The following is a 25,889-nucleotide window of genomic DNA, read 5'->3' on the forward strand; positions in this document are numbered from 1 at the left end:
CATACATAAGTCACATATCTTTGGTGTACTGGCAAAAAGCGTTAACTCGAAAATATGCAATTTTGAATTAATGATGCATATTATAAAGTTTTCAACGTTCTTTAAACTGGCAAAATACACTAAATTGTTTAAAATATCGTATATATGTGGTTTTAAAAGTAAATTTAACTTTAAGTTTAATGGCGGGTATTTTATTCAGCTTTAAATAATAGGGATTATTCAAACAGGGATTTTAGAGTTAACGTTTTTTGCCAGTATACCCACGATATATAATATTCCCGATGAGTAATTTCCATCACTTATTTTGGGACATGGGATTAAGGTTGACAGGAGTAAAAACTAATTAGAACAGTCTGGGCCCGGTAAATGCCAAAAATGTAAAAAAATAACTCCCGCGGAGATAATCCAGATCTGTGAACATGTATTTGGACACACTCAAAATGTTGTAAATAAAATACCTGGTAAAATTATAAGCAATAATATGGCTAAAAATGTTAAGTATATTTAAAAAAATAATTAAACAATACCCTTTCTTCAAAATGCAAAAACAACACTTTCTCCCCTGTAGCGGGTAAATATTAAGTCAAAAATACACCTCTTTTGCTGGGATATAGTACATTTTCTGGGCATTCCGAAAACATGCACAACTGAAATTTGACGATTTTTGATTTATCAGGCGAGTCTCAAGTATGTGAATTTAATCCAAGATTCGGACCTTGCATACAAATAAACAGAGTCTCTGCTTAATAAAAGCTTTCCCAATTCCAACATAAATGGCTGTTGTGAACTCACATGTGCTGTGTCACGAGTTTGATCAATATATCTAGGAGTTCCGAAATTTTGAGTATTGTGGTTGTCAATCATGGGTAGAATTGTTTAATGTTACACGTGTGTAAAGTTATCACTTAACCAAGTCTATGGCGGTCGTGAGCCCTGTAAATGCCCAGACTTCCATATTCTTCTTCATCTGTTTTGGGATATCAAAAATATTTTTAAAAAATATGGATAATTGTAAATCTAGATTTGAAACAATAGAAAATGGGGAAATTTTGGAAGAGGTATGTAGATGATTTCCTTAATTTGGGAAGTATGTTTTCTAGAGATGAAAAGATTGATAAATATATAGAAAGGAGAGTGAATGCTGGGAACGGAATGAACCAGTTAAAATTAAAAAGTTGAAAAAATCCGTATGATAATATAAGTAAATGTATTTATCTCTTAATTTTGGGAGCTTTGCCAATAAAAATAAGTACCTACATGTATTAAATTGGGACTGTTATAATGGTATAATGAAGAGTTTCTTCATAAATATCGGTTTATTTCCAATTCTTGGTATTTAGTTTGCAGTTTCTAGTTTAAGAAAGGGTTTCAAACCTTTAGTTTTGTTTAAATTAATGTTTTGAGTAAATTAGAGATGCAAATCGAATATTCGAAGTGTTTGGGGAAAGTCATTACAAAATTACAACAGGTACTTGCGCACATAACATACATTCGAAAACCAGCTTTAAGTAGACCAGCAGAGTGAGGAGAGTGGCCCAGTCGAAATGTGCGGTAAAAAAATCTGAAATTAATATATGTTTATACCTTCTTCTTCTTCTTCCTGGCTCCATCCCAACTTTCGTCTTTGTAGACTGTTGGGGTCAGCTCTCCTCGTCCTCAGGTTGTAGGTCCTTCTGTCATGGGCAACATCACCTAGGCCATGCCTTCGAATCATGTTTTCTTTCTGCAGCATCATTGAATTCTTAAGTCTTCCTCGAGATGTCTTTCGAGGAAGATCCATTGCGATTGCCTGGTTCACAATATGTTCAGGTTCTCTGCGTCCTATGTTCCAATACCATATCTATTATCTTACCTCTACCTTACTATTGATGCCTGTCACACGAATGCGGGAACTCTTTATTTTGTCTTTAAGGGATACTAAACATTCGCATTTCAGCAGTAAAACAAATTTTAAATCCCGATTTTAATGTGAATTAACATTTAATAGCGTTCATCGACCATATCACTGCCAATCTAAATAAATACAAGTTTTTAAAACCACCACTTTTTTCTAGAAGTGCAGCAGTGTAGGCAGTGAAAGGAATTAGTAGTTATTTTTAATAGATTTATATTATCCACTGACACTTCGTGATGGAATTGCATTTTTAATTTATTATTAGATTAAAACCAATATTTTTAGCTTTTCCACTTTTTTTATTTGACCAGCGACCGGGTTTCGTCGTTACCGACATCATCAGACTGGTGATGTCGGTAACGACGAAACCACCACGTCGGTAACGACGAAATCACCAGTCTGAAGATGTCGGTAACGACGAAACCCGGTCGCTGGTCAAATAAAAAAAGTGGAAAAGCTAAAAATATTGGTTTTAATCTGATAATAAATTAATTAGTAGTTAGTTTGTTCAGTTAGATCCTATTCTAACCCGACGTTGGACGGCACACAGACACCTCCACAGCCCCGATCAGTACAGCAGACAGAAACGGAATAGTATCTAATATTACGGAACATTGAGCACTGATGGCCATCTTCAACGATTCCTTAGGAAAATATGCCGTAAAATATAATTAATTTAATTTTAAATGAAAATCGCGACTGGGCTAGCTCTGGCGCATGGCGCTGATATGGCGCCTGCCTCCGGCTAATTAAAGATAGCAGTAGGTAAGGTTTTTTTTTTATCCGAGGATTGTTGAAGGCCCAATATACGATGATTCGCAACTTAATTTTATTAAAACCCAAGTAACATTGGACGTAATTGAAATTTTTGGTTAAAATAATGTTTTTGTATTGAAAAAACAAGTTTTTATTTGAAATAAATACATGGTTTTGAAACAAAAAGAGTTATTGAAAGGTAAGGAATATATATTCTGAACAAAGTCATATTCCAATATATGTAATTAACTAATAAACCATGACGCCGCTTCCCCACAGGAAAAGGCAGAGAGAAAACCTACCCCCCCAATGCATGTACATATCATATGTTATTGATCCAAAAAAAAATGAGCGCGGAAATACGTCCGACCTCAGGCGCGGCCGTTCGCGTTCTGAATTTGAGCAACTGAGATCTCAGCCATAAGAAGCCCCGTTCGCTATATATTTAAGCAATTTTTTATATGGTAAGTATTATTAGTGTAAACGATTAATGATTGCAATAAAAAAGATTAATGCCTAAATATATTTTATCAAGAAATATTGGAGCCATTTCAAGCTGTGATTCCATACGTATTGAAAAACTTATATATTAGATGCCATTATGAAAATTATTACAAAGGTTCTTAAACATTTTTGGCGGCGGAACCTTTTCAAAACACGAAATATTTTGCGGAGCCCAAAACCAGATTTCATGTTCATTATTTAATCATACCCACTGTATGAAAAACATAAAAATAGAAATAGGTACATATTTTACACTTTTAATAAGTTTTGAACTGACATTTCTTGGTGGAACTATGTAGTTTTTCCACTTTAATATTATTTCACCAGCAACCGGGTTTTGGCGTAACCGACATAGTCGTAACCAGTCTGATGATATCAGTTATGACGAAACTCGGTTGCTGTTCAAATAAAATTCACGAAGAAAAAAACATATAGTTGTTATTTTATTATAAACTTTACACTATTGAAATCTACAATGATATACAAAACAAAACAAAATTACACAACACCTACTAGAGCATAATAAATTGCTTTTTTTCCCTCTTCAAGCACAAGAGCTAGTATCTTTTTTGGGAAGGTACCGGATGAAAATAAATATAACCTTAGGAATATTATTTAGATATATCACAATTAAAAAAAAAAGGGTTAGTAATAATAATAATTTTAAAGCGAATAAATAATTTTAGTGCAGCTTTATTATGTTGCTAGTCGCGGATGAGTCCCAGTTCTCCGCAGAGCACTATTTGAGAACCGCTGGACAAAAAGATAAAAAAAACATGTAAACCTTGAACTAAAAGCTACAGCAGAAAAAAAGAATATGCATGAAGAGTTACTTTTTATAAATTGTGCTTTTCAAAGAAAAAATGTTAAAAATTGTAATTCGCAGATTGCCAGGGATTCATTATGTAGGTTTATAATAACAACATTTTGAGTGTGTCAAATACTTGTTCACAAAATCTGGATTATCTCCAATTACAGGAGTTATTAGTTACAGCCTATGACGGTCCTCAGCCCCGTAAATGCCCAGACTTCCATATTCTTCTTCATCTTTAATGAGATGTTAAAAAATAATATGGAAATAACTCCTGTAATTGGAGATAATCCAGATTTTGTGAACAAGTATTTAAACACACTCAAAATGTTGTTAATAAATTATTTGGTCAAATTATAAGCTTAAATAATAAAAATGAAAATGGTATTTTCTGGCGTTTCTCATGTGTGTGATTATAATCCGGGATTCGGACCTCACATACTAATATAAGAGTTTCTGCTTAGTAAAAAGCTTCTTTACATCTCACCTATGGATGTCTCTAGTGAAGTTCTAGTGATTCAAGAACAAGGTTTCTAAATTGGTTCATATATATAGAACTTCCAAGAATTTAAGTAGTGTGGTTGTCAATAATGGGTAGAATTGGTGAATGTTACACGTGTGTAAAGTGATCACTTAAACCAGCCTATGACGGTCGTCAGCCCTGTAAATGCCCAGACTTCCATATTCTTCTTCATCTTTAATGAGATGTTAAAAATAATAGGTTTATAATACATTAAAATAAAATAAAATCATGCTTAGTAAGGGTTTATGGATATTTCACCCCCCCCCCCCCCCCGTCAAGAGTGACACAAGAGTAAATGTGTCAACTTAGAATAAGGATATTGACAATTCTAAAGATGTCATAAATTAAGTAAAACCACAGTGTCGCGACCTAAGCAATAAAAAAATAATTTATAATGAGAAAAATACCTGACCTACAACCTACTGTTACAAAATTATCTGTTAAAAGTATAAACCACATATCGCTCACTCCTTTCAACAACGTCATACATAAAAAATCGTCAATTTTCATTTGTGCGTGTTTTCGGAATGCCCAGAAAATTTACTATATCCCAGCAAAAGCGGGATATTTTTAACTTAATATTTACCCGCTACTGGGTAGAAAGTGTTGTTTTTGCATTTCGAAGAAAAGGTATTATTTTATTATTTTTTAAAATAGGTATACTGAAAAAATTTTAAATGGAGAAAAAACATTCAGGTTTTACCTAAAAAGATTTGTTGCACAGTTAAAAGTTCAATAAGTGGCTTGATATTTATTTTCAATACATTTCATTATATTTTTAAACTTAAAAAACGATCTCCTGAAAAATCAAGTTAGTTGATATTTGACGTTGTTGAAAGGAATAAGCGATAGATAATGGAAACTATCTTAAAATACTCAAAGCCAACCTCTCAAAAACTAAGCAATAAAAAAATTTAAAATGAGAAGAAGACCTAACCTATTCTTACAAAATTAGGTGCCAAAAGTAAACCATGTATATAGTAGGAATTTTGTCCGCCTCCGTAGTGTACTGGTCAGCACGCTCGGTTACCGTTCTGGAGGTTCCGGGTTCGATTCCCAAAGGGGGTAAAATAAATATAAGTGATTTTTTCACTGTAATATTTATTTAACATTACCCTGGACTGGTACCTGAAGCGGAGGGCTGATCACCTTTCCTTCATGTGTAAACGATCAACATAACACTGCGTTTATATGACGCAGTGCCCTATGCACCATTGGGTGCGGATAAGGGTTTTATTTTATTATAGTAGGAAGTATCTTTTTACACTAAAGACGGGTGTTTTGTACATCTGCAGACCGCTGGCCACGGGAATTGATAATTATGTATATATAGTAGGGACCTTAACGATGAGGTTGGCACATAATATTAATACAAAAACATTAAATATGTAATTCCTTCATTTCTGACTTGAGGCCGGCGCAGAAGGTGAAAATACCCTTCCCGTCCTTAAGCATCAATCGACCTAATGGGTAGAAATACCTTTCCCTTCCATAGGGCGACTGTCCACTACCCGGAATTTGACCGTCCGGTAGTCCGGTTAAAAATGAAAGCGACTAAGACAGTTTAGCATGATCGAATTTACACGCAACATGTTCACGCACCGATCCGAAAAAATATGGGCAAAAGCACATGCCAATCCAAGCCAATTGTCATTTTAAAACGCTAACTGACGTGCCGGATGGTGGACAAACGCCCTTAGTGTGTTAAACTAATCAAACCCAACCTTTCTTAACCTAAGCAATAAAAAATATATTTATATTGAGGAAAGGATTTAATCTGTCTTATTCTCAACCTATATCAACCTAAGCAATAAGAACTGTACTGAGAAAAAAAAACCCTTCAGTTAAATGTCCAACCATATTAATACATTTCAGACGCGTATTTTTTACACCTGCAGACTGCTGGCGTCGAGATTTGATAATTATGTACATATCGCTCACTCCTTTCAAGAGCATCATAAACCAAAAAACTTGATTTTTCAGGAGAACGTTTTTAAAGTTTAAAAATATAATACAATGTGTTAAAAATAAATATCAAGCCACTTATTGAACTTTTTACTGTGTAACAGATCTTTTTAGGTAAAACTTGAAGGTTTTTTCTCCATTTGAAAAATATTTAATATATATGAAAAAATAATTAAACAATACCTTTTCTTCGAAATGCAAAAACAACCTTTTCTGCCCTGTAGCGGGTAAATATTAAGTATAAAATATGCTTCTTTTGCTAGAATATGGTACATTTTCTGGGCATTCTGAAAACATGCACAACTGAAAATTGTCGATTTTTGATTTATGACGTTCTTGAAAGGAGTGAGCGATATAGTTAAGACCTTAACAAAGAGATTGGTTTATAATATTCATATAAAGACATTGGATAATTCGTTTTTTTCTGACTTTGAAATGAGGCCGGCACAGAAGGTAAAAATACCCTTCCAATCTTAAAGCACCAGTTGACCAAACGGGTAGAAATATCTTTCCCGTCTGAAGTGTGTTTAAGGTATAGTATCTGAAATGGACACTGAATTAAAAATGCCAATATAAGCATGTCTTTCAATTTAAAAATTAATAAAAGGCATCACAGTAAAATACATTTTTTTATTATCAAAACGCAAAATCAGATTTGTAGATTATAATACATACCTATTTTTAGCAAACAATAAATATTTATAAAAAGTGTAAAAAGCACAAGGCGAAAGTGATTAAAAATATAAATATAATTATATACAACTGAAAACGTCAAATTTCTATGTTACATTAATTACAAAAAGAAATTGGGTTGTTAAAAATATCACAGGTATATTATAATACACGTCAAAATGGTATTTATAAAAAAATATACACAAAAAGATTATTATGATTGAAAATTAGAGATACAATGGATGTACAAAGAGCTAGATACCTGATATTGAATATTAAGAATATGTTTTGCACGGATAAAAAAGCATATAATCCCACTTGAATTTAGTGCACACGTACGTAGGATTAAAACGCACTTGTCAACAAATATGATCATTTGTACAAATGACTTTCTAACGCATGATTCTCCAACTTTTTAGTTGGATTAAAAAAACTGTTAAAAAGTGTAAGATATACTTTTTACAACGAGGTATCAATCAGGGCTGGGGAGTCTAGATGCTTACTAAATAAAGTAGCACAACAGTGTGCCAAATGGAAAGGCCACAATATAAGACACCCAGACCTGCTTCTTACGATTGCAGAGGGCATGTGTGAAGCCACAAGCTACAGAGGATGATCCCACTTGACCTACATGGACCAAATTATCTCCGACATGCACTGTAGTGGGTATGTCAAGTTGAAGAGACGGGTGGAGACTAACCATGAAAGGAACAAACCAATCATTACACAGATTATAACCCACAACGAAGACAGCTGCTTACACTTAAAGGTTCTTTAAAAAACAAAAAAGAAGTGTGTATATACACATATAATAATTTACCATTCATAAAAATTAATTTGTAACCAACAGTTGTTGAGAATATATATATATCCAATACATGTATGTACACACATCAATGTTTGCCAGGAAATAGTTATAAGTTGAAAACATAATGTTTTGTGGTCTGTTGCCATATTGCGTAGCAATAAATTGTAAACATAATCTTGCCAGCGCAGCGTCAATACTAAATATCCATTGTATTTCTAGTATAAAAATATAAACATCATTAAGCAAATAAAGGTCAAAAAGAGAATATTTTCTATAAACACAGTGCATACAGCAAAAATATTATCTAAAAATATAATTTCGTTAAAAAATACTAGGAATATTTGTTTCTATTATATACACAAACATTTTGATTTCATACTATTTTTGGTAGTCCTTAGTGGCTCGTTATTGCAAATAGAAATCAAGTTGTGGTAGAGTGGGCTCGAACTCATTAACTTTGACTCAGAGTTTATGACATTACTTGTGGGACTAAATTCATAATTTAATTATTAACAATTTTTTTTATAATTTATTCTACCAGACACTGCATTATTCACTCTACAGATGATATATTAACACATTGTTACCCTAATTAGTATACTAATTAGGATCGTATACTAATCACAAGTAACCGCAAAACCCAACTCCGATCTGTGCAATGTTTGTTGGTGTCTTGTGCTGTACCAAAAGTAAGGAAATAGAACGCTTATAAGCGTTTCCCGCTCTCTACCAACAGCATGTTAAAGATGCTTTTAAGCGTTTCCCACAAACAATGTATTAATATATATTGTAAATGTCTCAACTTGATACAAAGCACCTATCGTTATCAAACTCCCATCTGTGTCAGTTTAAAAACGATATATGCTTAATTTCATGTAGAGATACCTATAATGTATAATTTAATTATGTTTACGGTAGCCTTTCTGATGTTTTAATGCCAAGGAATCAAGCTCGGCAGAATTTTTGCGTCTGACGTAATTGTCCATATCAACATCTTTATGATTATCTTTCGAAAATGAACACTTGTAGTTCTTCCCATTTTTCTTCTGTGTCACAATCATACTCTCAGTAATGGGGAACTTTATGTAGACTTCCGGTATTTTCAAGATGTATTTAGGGACATCCGATTCACTGGAGACTTGTTGAGACTCCTTTACATTGTCACGACGGTTTTGCGTAGGTCTTTTCGGAGAATCGTGATCGGAATAGCGTCTATGATTATCTGTGGAATTGGAATGCGCTTGTCTATTTTTCAGGCAACAGCAACAGGTTTTCATGGATACGGGACTACTGCGATTATATTTATCTTCTCGAGGCTTATTTTTGGTTTCTCTATCTTTTTTATGGTCGTAGTTATAATCTTCAATGGGAAAACAACACCAACATTTGCATTTGCAGTCTCGTTTTGTGTGTACGGGTTCTGGGAATAATCTATCATTGAGTTTGTATTCGTAAGAAGGTTTGTCATGAACTTTTTCTGCTCTTCTCGTGTCAATAGAATGACATTCAAAATACTGCTTGTCCCTGAATTTTCTGATAGTTTCGATGTCTTTCGCCGACATGTTGTTTCCGGGTGAGTTTCCTGCTGGTTCCTCGAATCGTTGGCTCGAAGATGAACGTCGATCGGAATGATCACTCGCATACTTATCATGATTTACAGGAAAGTTATACTGTCTTCTAACTTCCTCGAATCTCTTGTCCGAGTTATCCAATATAGATAGGTCATCTTTGCAGTAACACTTTGAATGCTGATAATGTTTTCTTTCTCTCTCTAGATTTGCGTCATTAGGTGGAGTATGTCTGCAAAATTTGTCGGACACTAAAAGTTTTTTTACTCTGCTTCTCACAGGATATTCGACGCAAGGACAGTTATTTTTTTTCATATTCTCAGGTAGATTTCTAGAAATAACACGATTCCCATCAACACGAATACAAATTTCGAATAAATCTCTCCTTCATTGAAATCCGAGTGTAGTATACAGTCAATTTATAGCGGTTAGAACGAATATGAAATACCTCTGATTTAACTGAAAGTCATCTAGAGTATTTTGAGCATCGGTCAAGTATTTACCAGCGTCATCCATAAAATATCTGTTAATTTTTCTTAATTTTATTAGCTCCACTTCGCTGGACTTCATTTATTTACAATGTTTTGACAGTTCGTTCGCTGGTTGCTGTCAACAGCAACCAATCATATCAAAGAAGTTTGCTGTTTTACCGACAGCTATCAAAAATATTTTTTTCCTTTACGAATTTGTAAATTAAACATTGTTTTTTGTTAACAGTTTTTATTATTATCATTATTATTTCAAACATGATAGAAACAAACACTTATTGTGCTCATAATTTAAATGTAAACATGTATTTGGGACGGTATAAATATTCGAAAAATATTAAGTTAAAACATGTTGGTAAAGCAGATTCCGATATTGACTAAAGTGGTTCTGATATTGACTAAAATATGTTTATTCTTCATTTATTCAACAGATGATGTTAATTTACGTTGCATTATGTAAATAATTACACTAGATAGAAGTGAAGAAAGATAAAAACCTTCTCTTGGCTTAAATTATAGTCCCCTGTTGAAATAAAAGTTTGATTTTGAATTATTTGCAATAATTTATTTACAAATGCTTTTACTCGAAATGTCGTTTACAAAAATGCAATGCAGTTTATTGCAATATGAATGGCTGCATTTAGGTAAGTAATGTTAACTAACACAACGTAGTTAGAGTTAACATCCACAAGAAATCCTAATTCCTGAAATTACTATTACTGTAAATATAATTAAATTTAGGAAATGTTACAAAAAAACAATAAAAAACAATTAATGTAAACAAAATCGAAATGGCCGAATTTTGTATTAGGTTTTCGGTAGCCAACAAAAAAAAAGATCGTGATATTTCAGCATAGATGAAGAATATGGAAGTCTGGGTTTTTACAGGGCTTACGACCTGTCATAGGCGGGATTATGTAATCACTCTATATATACGTGTAACATTCACCATTCTACAACCACACCACTCAAATTTTGAAACATGCATATATCGTTTAAATTATATGGTTTTGAAAAGAAAATACATAGTTGAAAGGTAAGGAGTTAACAAAAAATGGTCTTATATTTTTTTTGTATATATTGCAAATTAACACATATTATAAAAAAAAACAAAAATCGATAAAATTAAGAAAGGTGTGTTGAGATGGTTTGGACATGTGGAACGAATGAGTGACGAAAGAACGGTAAAACAAATTTATGAGGCAAATGTTAGTGGGAAAAGAAGTAGAGGAAGACCGAGAAAAATATGGCACGATCAGGTATGCCAAATACTTGAAAGTGGTCAGGTTAGGAGTCGTAACAATCGGCGGGTATGTATGAGGAGATGCATGAACGTGGAAGAGGCGAAGAATGTTTGCAAGGACAGAGTGGTGTGGCGCTCTATTCTCTCTGCCTACCCCTGCGGGGAAGCGGCGTGATGGTTAGTTAGTTAGTTTAAAAACAAAAATCCAGTACACTTTTATAAAAAAAAATGGAGACATGAAAAGAGACATGTGACCTCTCCGGTGGTCTCCGGTGGAATGAATGTGACTTAACGAATGGTGGGCCTTAAAACACCTTTTTGTATTGAACAAAAAAAAATATCTTCTAAATTTATTTATATATGGTTTTGAAAAGCAAAGAGTCATTGGAAGGTAAGGAGTCATTTTTTTTCTTCAATATATAGTCTAAAGATTTTTTTTTGCCTGGAGACACGTCTAACCCCTCGCTCGGCCGATCGCTTTCTGAATTAGATGTTTACGAGTTTTCCCTTAGGAGTTTTCATTAGTGTTTTATTATTAGCTATTGTTATAAACTGAAGATAATGTCTACCTCATTGTGAATTTACCTTCAAGTGTATGTAATGGCTACTCTTATTAGGCCAGTACGGAGGTCAGTAGTACGTATTATGGCAGTCCATCCTTAGAGCGACTATCGATATTGCAGAACTCCATACCTGAGCTGAATCCTAATCTTGTTGGCTGTTTGGGAGTCAGGGGTGCTCAAACGTTTGTCTCGAACCCATTAATGAATGATAAGGAGAGTGTTATATTACCATACCACAAAGTAAACGATTATTTTAATATTATTTTTTGACATCTCATCAAAGATGAAGAAGAATATGGAAGTCTTGGCATTTACGGGGCTGACGACTTAATTACTGCTTATTGCTTACTAAAAAGCTTCTTTACATCTCACCAATAGATGTCTCTAGTGAAGTTCTAGTGATTCAAGAACAAGGTTTGTAAATTGGTTCATATATATAGAACTTCCGAGAATTTGAGTAGTGTGGTTGTCAATTATGGGTAGAATTTGTGAATGTTACACGTGTGTAAAGTGATCACTTAAACCGATGACGGTCGTCAGCCCCGTAAATGCCCAGACTTCCATATTCTTCTTCATCTTTGATGAGATGTCAAAAAATAATATGAAAATAACTCCTGTAATTGGAGATAATCCAGATTTTGTGAACAAGTATTTGGACACACTCAAAATGTTGTAAATTATTTTTATACATAAAATATATAATATTTATATCCATATGAAATATTTTGTGCATAAACAGCATTGTTTACTTTGTGGTATGGTAATATAACACTCTCCTTATCATTCATCGTTCACATTGTGTAATACCACTTAAAAGTTTTGTTTGCGGTATTACAAAAAGTAAATGATGAATGATAAGGAGAGTGTTAAATATGAAATGATCGACTCAATTTTATTCACAATTTTGGGTGTGTACAAATACTTGCCCTCAAATCTGGGTTAGTTAGTTACTAATTTAACACATAGCTAATTTGAGTTATTTAACATTTTGACATCCATACATGGAGAACATGGAAATATGGGCATTTACAGGGCTTAGGATTCGTCATAGGGAAGTTTAAGTATATTTTATGCACGTGTAACTTTAACATTTAACCCATGATTGAGAAACACACTGCTTAAAATAAGGGTCTTTGCCAAAAAAAAGTTCAATAAAATCAACCACAGATTCTGTTCTTTTATTCGAACTCATACTTGAAGCGTTGTGCGAATTATATGATACATTAAATATAAGTTGCAAACATTTTAGCAGTGTCACTTCATGTGTGTGTTCGCGGCAGTATCTATGGTAGATTCGAGTAAGCTTTGATTTAGCAGAGACACTTTTGAACTGTATGCAAGATCTATACCGAATTATTTTACAAACTGGCAGACCCCTGATAACATGCTTTTTCAATTATTGTGCAGCTTATAATTTGGCCAGTTATTTTATTCACAACATTTTTAGGTGAATAAAATAACCGAATGAAAATTATGAACAAGGATTTAGTAGACACATCCAAAAATGCTGTGAATGATTTCACGTTTGAAACCGATATCATTTCTTAATCGGATTCTTTTAAGAAACATTTCTTCTGGCTTTTTGAAGCTTATTTGTTGCTCACATTTTGAGTGTGTCCAAAAAAATTAAATATAATTTTATGAAAAGGTTTATCAGCTCTGCATAGTAAGGCTATCTTACACTACAATGTTCCCATTTTCAGAAGGTAAAATATTTTGTTATCCTCTTGTCTTATAATTTACATTAGTTTATTGTTTTATCGCGACAAGTGTAAACCTGTACGAAGACTTCGTAACTTGTACATTCTTTATTTATTTAGTTTTTTTTCTTTCATATTTCAACATAAAATTATATCAAATAGTGAAACGTGCGGGATAATAAGATAAAAGATAAATATTTTTCGTTCTCATTATATTAAAAACAGATTTATTCGTGACAGAAGAAAACTAATACGGCCTGTAAGATATAAAAAGTGATTTAAAAAAAAAGTTAAATTTTGATACGTAAAAAACTAATTACAATATCGATCATATACAAATTATGCTATTGCAAATATAAACTTATCAGCAGAAGCTAAACTTGCAGTACACAACGGAGTCCTGGTTCCAACCCTAATGTATAAAACTGCCTCATAAATTCGTTTTACCGTTCTTTCCTCACTCATTCGTTCCACATGTCCTAACCATATCAACACATCTCTGTCAATTTTTTTATCGATAATTTTTATCTCAGTATTGCATTCTTTCCTTATTTCACCAATCGAACATCTATCATATACGTTTTGAGACATTTCGACTCCTTCATCCTTCTTTTACCAACTCCATGCTTCACTTCTATGTTAGGAACCAGGACTCCATTGTGCACAGCTAGTTTAGCTTTCGTTGAAAGGTTTTTATTTGCTATAACTAATTTATATCAAAATTTTGCAAATTGTAATAATTTTAAACAGGAATAATAAGAAACATAAGATAAAGAGTTGAAATCGTAAAAATCAAGAATATGTAAAATTATACAGCAAAAACAAATGCGATTTTAAAACGAATGAAAAAAAGCGTTAAAAACTTGTTCAGATTTCGTGTAAAAGAATCACTTACAAATATGTATGGGTTTCTCCGTATAGGAGTTATTTGTACATTTCAACATCTCAACATAGATGAAGAAGAATATGAAAGTTCTGGGTATTTACAGGGCTTATGACATGTCATAGGTTGGTTAAGTGATCACTTTTTTCATGTTTGCTGACATGAACTCTTAAATGAAGTGATATGACATTTATAATATTAATTTAAACTTCATGAGGAAAGAAATAAGTAAATTGGCGGGCTTATTGCCAAAAAGCAATATCTTACAACCAACCAAAAAAAGACTTGTGATATCGGTCAAAACGTTTGATACATTATATGGCTTTTGTTGTATTTTAAAAGCATTGTTAACTTTGTGGTATGGTAATATAACACTGTACTTATCATTCATCATGATATAACAAAGTGAACGATGAATCATATATATATATATATGTATATATATATATTTATATATTATATATATATATATATATATATATATATATATATATATATATATATATATATATATATATATATATATATATATATATATATATATATAAATAAATAACAAATTGATGATAGTAAGGAAGGCAGAGGAAAAAGGGAGTTTAGGAAAGGAGGTAGAGGGAAAAACTAAGGGATGAGGTTTGATGGACAGTTAGGATTCTAATTATAGGTTTATAATATATGTATACAAAAGTAAACATATATTATAAAACACAAGTATCTACTTTATTAGAGAGGTACAAACGTTATATTTGAAATGTTTTGTTTATTTTCAAACTATTTTGTATTATTTAAATATGTATTTTGTAAAAAAAAAACATATTAAATTTTTTGTGAAATTTCAATGTATGATTTAAATTTTTTTATGTGTGGTTCCAATCATGGGTAGAATGGTGAATGTTACACGTGTGTGAAGTGATCAATAACCAGCCTATGACAGGCGTTAAGCCCTCTAAATACTCAGACTACCATATTGTTCTTCATTTAAGTTGAGATGTCGACATGTGAAATAATGATTATTATCAGTTTGTGGCATAGTTCATACGGGTGGGTTGAAAGATAAACTTCCGTTATTTGATTTGAGGGATGGAAGTTACAATATGTCAAAATTTAGTTAATTAAGTTACCACAGAATTCTAGGAGATACGTATTTACTAGTTAATATGTGAATCCGTAATAGTTGAATAATATTCATGGTTGTTAATAGTTCATAATATGAAATTAACGTTAACGATGTTATGTCAATTTGTATATTATATAATAATTATGTCGATTGGACCATGTTGCGCAGAAATGTTGCAATTTGACTTATCAATGAATGCCTACTTCATCAATAGTATTTTTTTAAATTTTCTTAAGATCGCCCAACCAGTGTTGCCATATCGCTCACTCCTTTCAAAAACGTCATAAATAAAAAAAACTTGATTTTTCAGGAGAACGTTTTTAAAGTTTAAAAATACAATACATTGTATTATAAATAAATATCAAGCCACTTATTGAACTTTTTACTGTGCAACAGATTTTTTTAGGTAAAACCATAAAGGTTTTTTCTAAATTTGAAAAATATTTAGTATATTTAAAAAAAAAATTAAACAATACCTTTTCTTCAAAATGCAAAAATAACACTTTCTGCCCTGTAGCGGGTAAATATTAAGTTAAAAATATGCCTCTTTTTCTGGGATATAGTACATTTTTTGGGCATTCCGAAAACATGCACAACTGAAAATTGTCGATTTTTGATTTATGACGTTCTTGAAAGGAGTGAGCGACTTGTCTAATTCCAAAAATGTATAAAACTAGAGTAAAATCTGTCAACTGTAATGGCAGCTAAAATCTGTATCAATACGGATAAATCTGTATAAGTATATGGCAACACTGCACCCAACCCAAAAGATCAACACAGTATTTTTTGAGAATTTTTTTCTGACCTACACGAAAAAATATGCTAGAAACATCCAAGTGGGTAGACAGCTTTCAGCATTTTTCACGTCAAAATAATTTACATTCATTTAATGAAAAAATGTAATAAAAATGTTTAAAATAATAAATGATACTAATAATTTTAATTTTTAAATACATACAAAGAAAAGACGAATAACTGACTGCACACAAAACAAGTACTGCGTAAATAAATTAAAAAAAAATGTTTTAAGCACTAACCTTATGATTTTCCATTTTATAATAAAAATGTAACTTTGATTTAAAATCACTATAAATATTTTATTATAACTTAATTATGATGTCTACCGGTAGACCTTATAATTAAGTTATAATAAAGTATTAATAGTGATTTTTAAACAAAGTTACACTTTAATTACACTTTAATTATAAAAAAAACAATGTTTTAGTTTATGTTGAATAATTTAGTGATTTCAGAATTTTTTTTATTTAAAAATGAGGAATTTAAGAACGTCTGGATGTTTTACACGAAAAATATTTATTTTTCTGCAAATATGTTTGGTAAGTACAGGAATTAAAATGATATAACACAATGTAAATTTTACCTATATTCAATTATTTATCAAGGTGAATTGTGGAAGGCTCTACGGTTCATATATAAAAAAAAAAAGACAAATGAAATTTCTTTTTATATGGCAAAAATAACTGCATTAATTGATTCGGCAGTCACTTTGTAGTAATGATCTATTAATTTTAACTTAAATTTTACTTTATTTCTTGGTAAATGTCACACGTACACATGTGTTTTAAATCATTCACATCAGACACCTTTACACTATAGTAAAGGTGTCTGATAATGATTCTGAATGCATGGAAACACGTGTTACATAAGATTTTAATAAATAGTGGTATTTACCATGTGAAATTAAAAATAAATATAATAAATAATAAACCAGTATCAAGTCCTCTGTGTTTTGTTAATATTTTCTTTTTATGTCAAACGAACTTACTGATCTTCTGGAGCGTCTGAAAAACCATACACATAATTTCCAGTCTAAAAATATGACATATCGCTCACTCCTTTCAACAGCGTCATACATCAAAAATCGTCGATTTTCAGTTGTGCATGTTTTCGGAATGCCCATAAAATGTACTATATCCCAGCAAAAGCGGCATATTTTAAACTTAATATCTACACGTTACAGGGCAAAAAATGTTGTTTTTGCATTTTGAAGAAAAGGTATTGTTTAATTACTTTTTTAAAAATACTAAATATTTTTCAAATGGAGAAAAAACCTTCAGGTTTTATCTAAAAAGATCTGTTGCACAGTTAAAAGTTTAATAAGTGGCTTGATATTTATTTTTAATACATTTCATTATATTTTTAAACATTAAAAACGATCTCCTAAAAAAATCAAGATTTTTGATATATGACGTTGTTGAAAGGAGTGAGTGATATATTAAATGTTAAAATCAAACACTTATATACGAAATTGTATTTTATTGTTAAAAGCATATAAAAATTATGTTTGTGACAGTTGTTTCGCTTCGTTATGGCATTTTCAAAGGAATGATTCATTCGTTTGAAAATGGCATTACAAGGCGAAACAATTTTTAAAAAGTAAATTAAAATAGAGCTCTACTAATTAAACGCCAAATCCTTTAAATAAAAATATGATTATTTTCCCGCACTAAATTACTTGTAAAATAGCTTGGATATGATTAATTCGTTAACCTATAATCCCTCCAATATTTTATAACTCTCTTTACAACCCTAATGATAATTCTTATTAATCTTTCTGATCACTGTAAAGATACGTCTGAAATATGACTATCCTTATGACCCTAACAGTCCATCATCTCTCTCTTCTCGATTCTTTACTTGATCGTTCTCCCATTGCCATACTTTTCACAATTTTACCAAAGAATTTTAATAATACCTAAAAATAATCTGCACACATGTTAAATTTTCTCACTTATATTTGCAAGCACCATCTTCTCAGAGGTTTTAAATACATAGCTTTAAAAGAGGCACAACAAGATTTTTAACTTATAACAATTATGCAGTTAGTTACCATGACAAATTTCCTGTTATCTAAAATGAATTTACAATAGAATATCAATGAGGAACACAAACCATTACAAACAAAATTATACGTTTTTAAGAGTTAAAATTTTTGATTGCCTTCCCGCGAATTTGTAAAAGCACTGAAAGTACATTAGATATTTTTTACACTAGAAACGTAAAGTTCGTGAATTAAAGTGTAATAAATTTTGTAATTATATTCCAATAATAATTTAACATATTTATTACAAAAGGCAATTTTGAATCTTTGATATCACATTATTTCTTATATTTAGTTATATAATTTTATAAATTTCTTATACTCTGCAATCAAATTTATCAAAATTAATATTGATTAATATTCAGAACCTCATAAATGAAAAGCCTGAGAATAAGTTCAGAATAAGTTTTCATTGAAAGTATATAAAAAAAAAACTGCTTACAATAAGTGTATAACCGATAATATTTTGTGCTTTCATGACATTTGACATTTTAAAGCAATTTCGACTTACGCCAAAAAGTTTTTTGGTGTTTCGTTGAATAAATACTTTACTAAGAAAGAAAATCCAAAGAAAAACTATATAAGGTTTTGAATAGTAATTGAACTTTATTTTTAAATCGTTTTGAAATGAAAAACATTTTTTTTAGATATCTTAAGTATTGTGTTTTCGTTCCAGATGCTGAAATGCGCCACCTCATCCCCATTCTTCTTCTTCAACCCCTTCGGAACAACTAAAGCACCTGAAGGAGACTCAGAAAATGTCAGCATTTACACAACTACGCAGGCGAGCATGGATGGAAGAGACATCACCACTCCACCAAACCTGTATCGCCAAATAGCAAAAAACGTTCTCGAGCGAATCGCGTCTCCCGTAGTTAGCCACTTCATCCTGGTCAGTGCTACTGAAAAATCAGGAAGGATCGTATCGACATCAGAAAAACCAAAAGACAAACATCCTCAATTAGAATTAGTAGATCCGACGGCAGAAGTAGAAGACATCTTAGATTCAACCGAAAAAAACGACGTAGAGACAGATGAAGTCGATAATAAAGAAACGACACACCCTCTATATGTTAGAACAAATCCAAGCTTCAATAAAACATTCGGCAGAGATGATTCCAAACCAGAGAGAATCGTTTTATATCCATTAGATGAACTGGTCAAAGAAAAACAAAAGGAAGCAAGCGAAGTAAATGATTTAAACATGGTATCAAAGAACTTCTTCAACTCTATATCAGATCTTCCCGACGATGAAGATAATGAAGTAGAAACAAATAGAAACAAAGAAGTTGATGTTGTCGTTACAAATATTAAAGAACGATCCGATGCCACCATAGCAAATAGTGTGGAAGCCATCGACGATGAAGATGAAGATGATTTTACCATAACGACGAGGCGACCAGGGCTCCAAAGAAATTTCTCTGAAAGTGGTGCGATTTACGTTTTAGAACTGTTTGGTTCTTTTTACGCAATACTAACCGGTCTTCTGCAATCAGTTTTTAACAGAAATCCGAATATGGAGATGATGAAGTAAATTATTGCTGCAAATAAGCCTAAATATCTACGGTTAATTTATTATTCAGTTATCATAATAGGTCTTTCGCAAGAGTTGCATGAATAAAGCTTGAAGGACAGACATTGCGATGCATTTTTAATTACAACTGTCCTTTGATTTCATATCAATGATAGTATTTTTATTAAGATCTTTATTACGTTTAAAGAATCATGGTTGAAACATCATATTCATACAATTGTTATATCAATGAATGCTCAAATAAAAACATTGTATTATGGATTTCTTATTTTTTGTTTGTTTTGTCATTTAATGGAATTTATCTTTTAAATTAAATTAAGCAACTGATGCCGCAAATAGGATCCCAGAATAGCCGTAAACTCAACTTTGAGAAAAGATGCCCAGAAGAATTTTAGACGCGGTGGCGGTGGTTGGACTTCGTAAAGAACGAGGGAGACGGTGTAGGAAGCAGGAACCTATGGTCAAAACTGACGCCTAGAAAAGGCGATTCTGTTAACTTCGCATGCCTCCCGCGTTCAGAGCCTTAACCACTTTAGATAAAATACAAATTCTTACCATATGATTCCTTATACACTCCTTAAACGTTGTCTATTTTTATAATGAGTAAAATTATAAGTAATGTAAAAGAATTTGAACAGACATTTGGATACCTTCAAAATAATGTGAATAAGTAACTGGTACAAATAAAATTTAAATAAAAATTAAAAGGGTCAAGGGTTTTCAAGGGTCTTCATACAAGGTAAAATAATCCGGGAAAAATCTTACGTACATTTAGAAAAAGGTTTTTCTTCTTCTTCTTGGCTCCATCCCAACTTATCGTCTTTGTAAACTGTTGGGGTCAGGTCTCCTCATCCTCAGGATATAGGTCTTGGGCAACGTCACTTAGGCCATGCCTTTGTATCATGTTTTCTTACTGCGGCATCCATGATTTATTTGATGTTCTTCTAGATATCTTTCGAGGAAGATCCATGGCGATTGCCTTGTTCCCCCGTAACATCTCAATGGCCCTTGACTCTACCTTCCTATTGATGTCCGTTACACCTAGGCTTTTACGAATGCGCGAACTTTTTATTTTGTCTCTAAGGGACACTCAAGCATTCGCATTTCAGCAGATTATAGTTGCCTGGAGTAGGTGTTATACATCATCCAGCATTCAGAGCCATAGAGATGTTCGTGTCTGACAATTATTTGGTAGACTTAACTTGGCTGGCATTTTTGGTCTCTGTTAATTAAAAAACAAAGACAAAAACCTACACAATTCAACAATAGATGGTGCTGAAAACTAGAATGTTAAAAAAATATGTCATTATTGCACGCAAAACAAGTTATGTTAAAAATAAAAATAAAAATAATATATGTTTGAAGCACTGACCTTGTAATTTTATATTTTATAATTAAAATGTAACTTTGTTTTAAAATCACTATAAATATTTTATTATAACATAATTATAACCTTCTAGTCATTGGGTAGAATGGTGAATACCAGTAAAAATGGTATAATTTGATTTTCGTCGGCTTTCCAATATCCCCGTTAGATGCTAATAAGGCAGTCCTCAGAATGAAAACAGATGGCTGAAAATGAGCTAAGTGGAGTGGCTTACTGCGAGTGTCACCTGTTTATTCTATTCCAGGCGCGTACCTAAAGGAAACGTATTTCGACAAGGACTATACGTGACAAGATGTGTATACTGTACATGTACAATAAAAAGGTTCATTTGCGTATTCATATACACGATGTGTAAAAAAACGATGTAATGCAAACAAATCTAGATATGTGCAATAAATGTTAAAAAAAGCCTAAATTTTTTTAAACAATTTTAATGTCCGAAAATTGAATGGTCCCTTATCCGGCAATTTTCCTTCAACTTACGTTGGTTAAGACATTACTCGCAATAAAATAATTCATTTTGATTTTTTTATAAACCATAATGAATTTTGTGTTTTGTTATTAAGAATAAATATTGAAAAAATATATTTCTTAACTCCTTACTTACATAATACCTCTTATATATAAGAATAACTGTTTTTTTCAAGGTCATATATTTATTTAGAAAAAAATATATATTTCCTCAATACAAAAACGGTCTTTTGAGAAAAAAACGTTAAATGTAATCTGGGTTCAAAGAAAAATACGTTGAGATTTACCGTATGTTGGGCCTTAATGGTTGTTTATCTCTAAATTTCTAATTATTCTATCTAGTAGGCCCGTTTATTTTTATAATTTAATTTAAAAGCCTTTTCTCTTGAGGTAAAATATCATATAGGTCTCCTGTAACTCGAGTATTTTTTTAGCAAACATATGAGAAAAAACTAAGATATTCTTAAAAAATTAAAAAAAAATTTTTTTTGAAGGGTAGCCAAAAGTATGCTAATTTATGTATACAAATATGTGAAGAAACAAGTAAAAATAAAGAAAACTGTACGTGCACCCTTGGATTTTATAAACAATAAAATGTAAGACTATTTTTCAAGGCGCCTAACGCGTGGAATTAATATTTTATGAAGCGCTGTAGCGGCGCCTCTCGAGTGATAAGGGTTAAAATACACAGCTAGTTTCGACAAATACCTTGTCATCTTCATTAATGTATATGTACTCATACACCTTTGTACTAGTTTTGGTTTTCTTTTATAAAGTTTATTTTTGATTAATTTATATTTCTCTCTCTCTGTGTCCCTAGTTTTGCAACACCGCATACTTCTTTTTGGCTAAGTATGTAACGTTGGTGTTACGTTACTATGGCCACGTGACGTAAATGTATTTTTTCTTTGTTGGAAGGAGGCGGAATGAAGTTGTAAAATGAATGAATGGGAACACGTGGTAATAAGCGTGCCATCTTGTTTTATAAGAACTTTTCAAAAAAAACAAAACAAAAAACTAAAAATAGAGTTCTTGCTTCATGATACGATTGCAGTCCATTTTCAAACATACATTTAATTAATTTACCTCTAGTTGTTATGTTGGCCAACTAAATATAAATCAGAGGTAAAATAAATATGAATATAAAAAAATTTTATATGTATACGTATAGTATAAATATAATATGTATAAATTAAAAGAAATAATAATAAATAAAACACTTATCCGCACCCCAATGGTGCATAGGGCACTGCGTCATATAAACGCAGTGTTATCTTGATCGTTTACACAGCCCTCCGCTTCAGGTACCAGTCCAGGGTAATATTGAATAAAGATGACAGTGAAAAAATCACTTATATTTATTTTACCCCCCTTGGGAATCGAACCCGGGACCTCCAGAAGTGTGCTGACCATTAGCCGAGCGTGCTGACCATTACACTACGGAGGCGGACAGATTTCTTGGATTAACGTGTATATAATTCAGCTTCTAGCGAAATGGTTTTTGCCTAGAATTTTCACTCATGAATTACATGAAATTATATTAACTTAAAACATAAAGTGTAAATTCACTCTCGAGAAGGCAAAGGCCATAAAACTTCAAAAGTTGAAGCCTGAGTAGGGTCATAATAAGCAGTGTTGCATAAGCCGTAGCTAGATTTCAGAGTCACTTGGACGTTAGGTAATTCAAAAAATGTATTTAATTTATTATTTAGCATTTTGATGACTTCAACTGTTTTATATCTGAAGAAAGGTTATTAAAATAGGTACTTGGTTCTCAAATATTTAACATATTTCAGTAATAAGGTATAAATGCCCGAATTACCTACAAAACTACTAGCAAAACGCTTCGTCTTATTTATGTACGAGTATATAATATATTTGAAGTAAGATAAGCACTTCATATAACCAGGTAGCTTTAAACCTTTCCTTCTTCCCTTGGAATACATATAGGCTACAATAAAGAAAACTTGAAGGTACATTTTTTATGCATATCCACACGTTCTACGAATAATGTCGGATCTTCAAGCTAGATTAGGATAGCTATATATTCCTGAACTCCTGTCGGGACATTATCACTAAGTTATTGTCTGCTCCCGAAAGAAAATGTTGGGTATTTCTAGACGAATTTTCCTTATTTTTCATTTCAACATAGATGAAGAAGAATATGAAAGTCTGGGTTTATGAGCTCTAACAGGCTGGTTAAGTGATCACATTACTACCCTCCTCTACATTCACCTATCTCTTCAGTCACGTGGATTGATGACAAGACCAGATATCGCTCACTCCTTTCAAGAACGTCGCGGTGTTGCATAAGCCGTAGCTAGATTTCAGAGTTACTTGGACGTTAGGTAATTTAAAAAAAATTAACTAGTGTGGTTGTCAATAATGGGTAGAATTGGTGAATGTTACACATATCGCTCACTCCTTTCGAGAACTTCATAAATCAAAAATCGTCAATTTTCAGTTGTGCATGTTTTCGGAGTGTCCAGAAAATGTACTATATCCCAGCAAAAGAGGCATATTTTTAACTTAATATTTACCCGCTACAGGGCAGAAAGTGTTGTTTTTGCATTTTTATGAAAAGGTATTGTTTAATGATTTTTATTAAATGTTCAAAATATTTTTCAAATGGGGAAAAAACCTTCAAGTTAAACCTCAAAAGATCTGTTGCACAGTAATAAGTTCAATAAGTGGCTTGATATTTATTTTTAATACATTGTTTTATATTTTTAAGCTTTAAAACCTTTCTCCTGAAAAATCAAGTTTTTTGATTTATGACGTTCTTGAAAGGAGTGAGCGATATTAGGTTGTTTGATTGGGTCGTACAGGTTTTTCACTTAAAAATGGACGTTTTGCAAAACAACTTGTAAAACCAATACTACTTTGTAGTGAGTACTAATTTTATATACTATACACAGTATCAAACAGATAAATTGAAACAAAACTTTTTTTCGTATTTTCAACACCTCTAAAAAAATGTTTTGGGGGTGTTCCTCGTATTATGGACCAAGGCTGCTTCTTTCGGTGACTGAGATGATGAACAGCGAGAAGTATCACCCAATTCTACTGGAAAAAATACTACCAGAGATACAAAAACGAAGGTCAATGGTAATGGAATAATTCAGCAGGATTTAATACCACAAATCCAAAAAAATATGAAATTTTTAACACAAAAACAATGAACTGTGTTGGACTGGTCAAGAATTTAGCCAGACATAAACCTAATAAAAATCTATCGGCAATCTGTAAGAATCGGCTCTCCTAAATTGATTGCACTAGGGTGGAAAAGCTCATTTTGTACATAATTCAGGTATGGTTTCGAAACGAAAAAATGGCATACATGTGCCAAAACCTTATAAGTATAATAGATGCCAAAAAAAGTAAAATCTTTGATTGAGCCTAAATAAGATCAAAATAAATGTTCATTTGTGATAAAACTAATAAACAAAAGATTTTACATAACTTTTTACGAAAAAACAACAAAAAAGTTTTATTTCAATTAACCTGTTCGATACTGTAACTACTTTAAATAAATTTAAAAAAAAATGTTCAGTTTGTTTTGTAAAATTTCCAATTTGAAGTGATAAACCCGTATCAAGTATTTTTTTGCCGTTCTCGTTCTGTTCTCTCATCCAACTAACAACTGAATGCAGACAAATATGATGTGTGATAGATGTCCCAATAGCTAAATAAGGAAAGAATTAGCTAAAAAGGAATTATCGATAATGTTGAGAAAGTTAAGTAAATTGTAAAACAAGTGTAAGTGTACAAGCACAAGAGCTTAATCTCTTTTTTTGGGGAGAACTGCTTTCTTAATTTTATAATTGTTAGAAATGTTTAGAAAATTAATTGAAATTGTAAAAACATTGTAACCATATTAAATAAATAAATTTAAAAAAAAACCTAGATGTCTCTAGTGAAGTTCTAGTGATTCAAGAACGAGGTTACTTAATTGGTTCATATATATAGAACTTCCAGGAATTTGAGAAGTTTGGTTGTCAATAATGGGTAGAATTGGTAAATGTTACACGCGTGTAAAGTGATCACTTAAACCAACCTAAAATGCCCAGACTTCTATATTCTTCTTCATCTTTGATGAGATATTAAAAAATAATATTAAAAAAAATAACATCCCCGTTGCACCTCATTCAAGAAAATTC

General features: G+C 31.8%; 1 protein-coding gene across 4 annotated transcripts; it reads left to right on the forward strand.

The window, feature by feature from the left end:
* The first annotated feature begins 13,496 nt into the window (after positions 1–13,496).
* LOC148301507 (uncharacterized) lies at positions 13,497–20,132 on the forward strand. Of its 4 annotated transcripts, none has more exons than XM_088273159.1 (3): positions 13,497–13,594; positions 16,740–16,832; positions 19,014–20,132. In XM_088273159.1, exons 2-3 carry the CDS (start codon positions 16,767–16,769, stop codon positions 19,869–19,871), a joined length of 924 nt encoding a protein of 307 aa, XP_088129285.1. In that variant the 5' UTR covers positions 13,497–13,594; positions 16,740–16,766; the 3' UTR covers positions 19,872–20,132. The 4 variants fall into 4 exon arrangements, with proteins under 4 accessions (XP_088129285.1, XP_088129286.1, XP_088129288.1 ...); XM_088273160.1 differs by having other exon boundaries at positions 13,542–13,594; positions 16,721–16,832; XM_088273162.1 differs by having other exon boundaries at positions 13,542–13,594; positions 16,749–16,832.
* Positions 20,133–25,889: the final 5,757 nt, after the last annotated feature.

Source organism: Brachycentrus maculatus, unplaced genomic scaffold, assembly GCF_059751285.1.
Source record: "Brachycentrus maculatus isolate JH-2025_06_01 unplaced genomic scaffold, ASM5975128v1 h1tg000555l, whole genome shotgun sequence".
In the NCBI taxonomy this organism is placed as follows: Eukaryota; Metazoa; Arthropoda; class Insecta; order Trichoptera; family Brachycentridae; genus Brachycentrus; species Brachycentrus maculatus.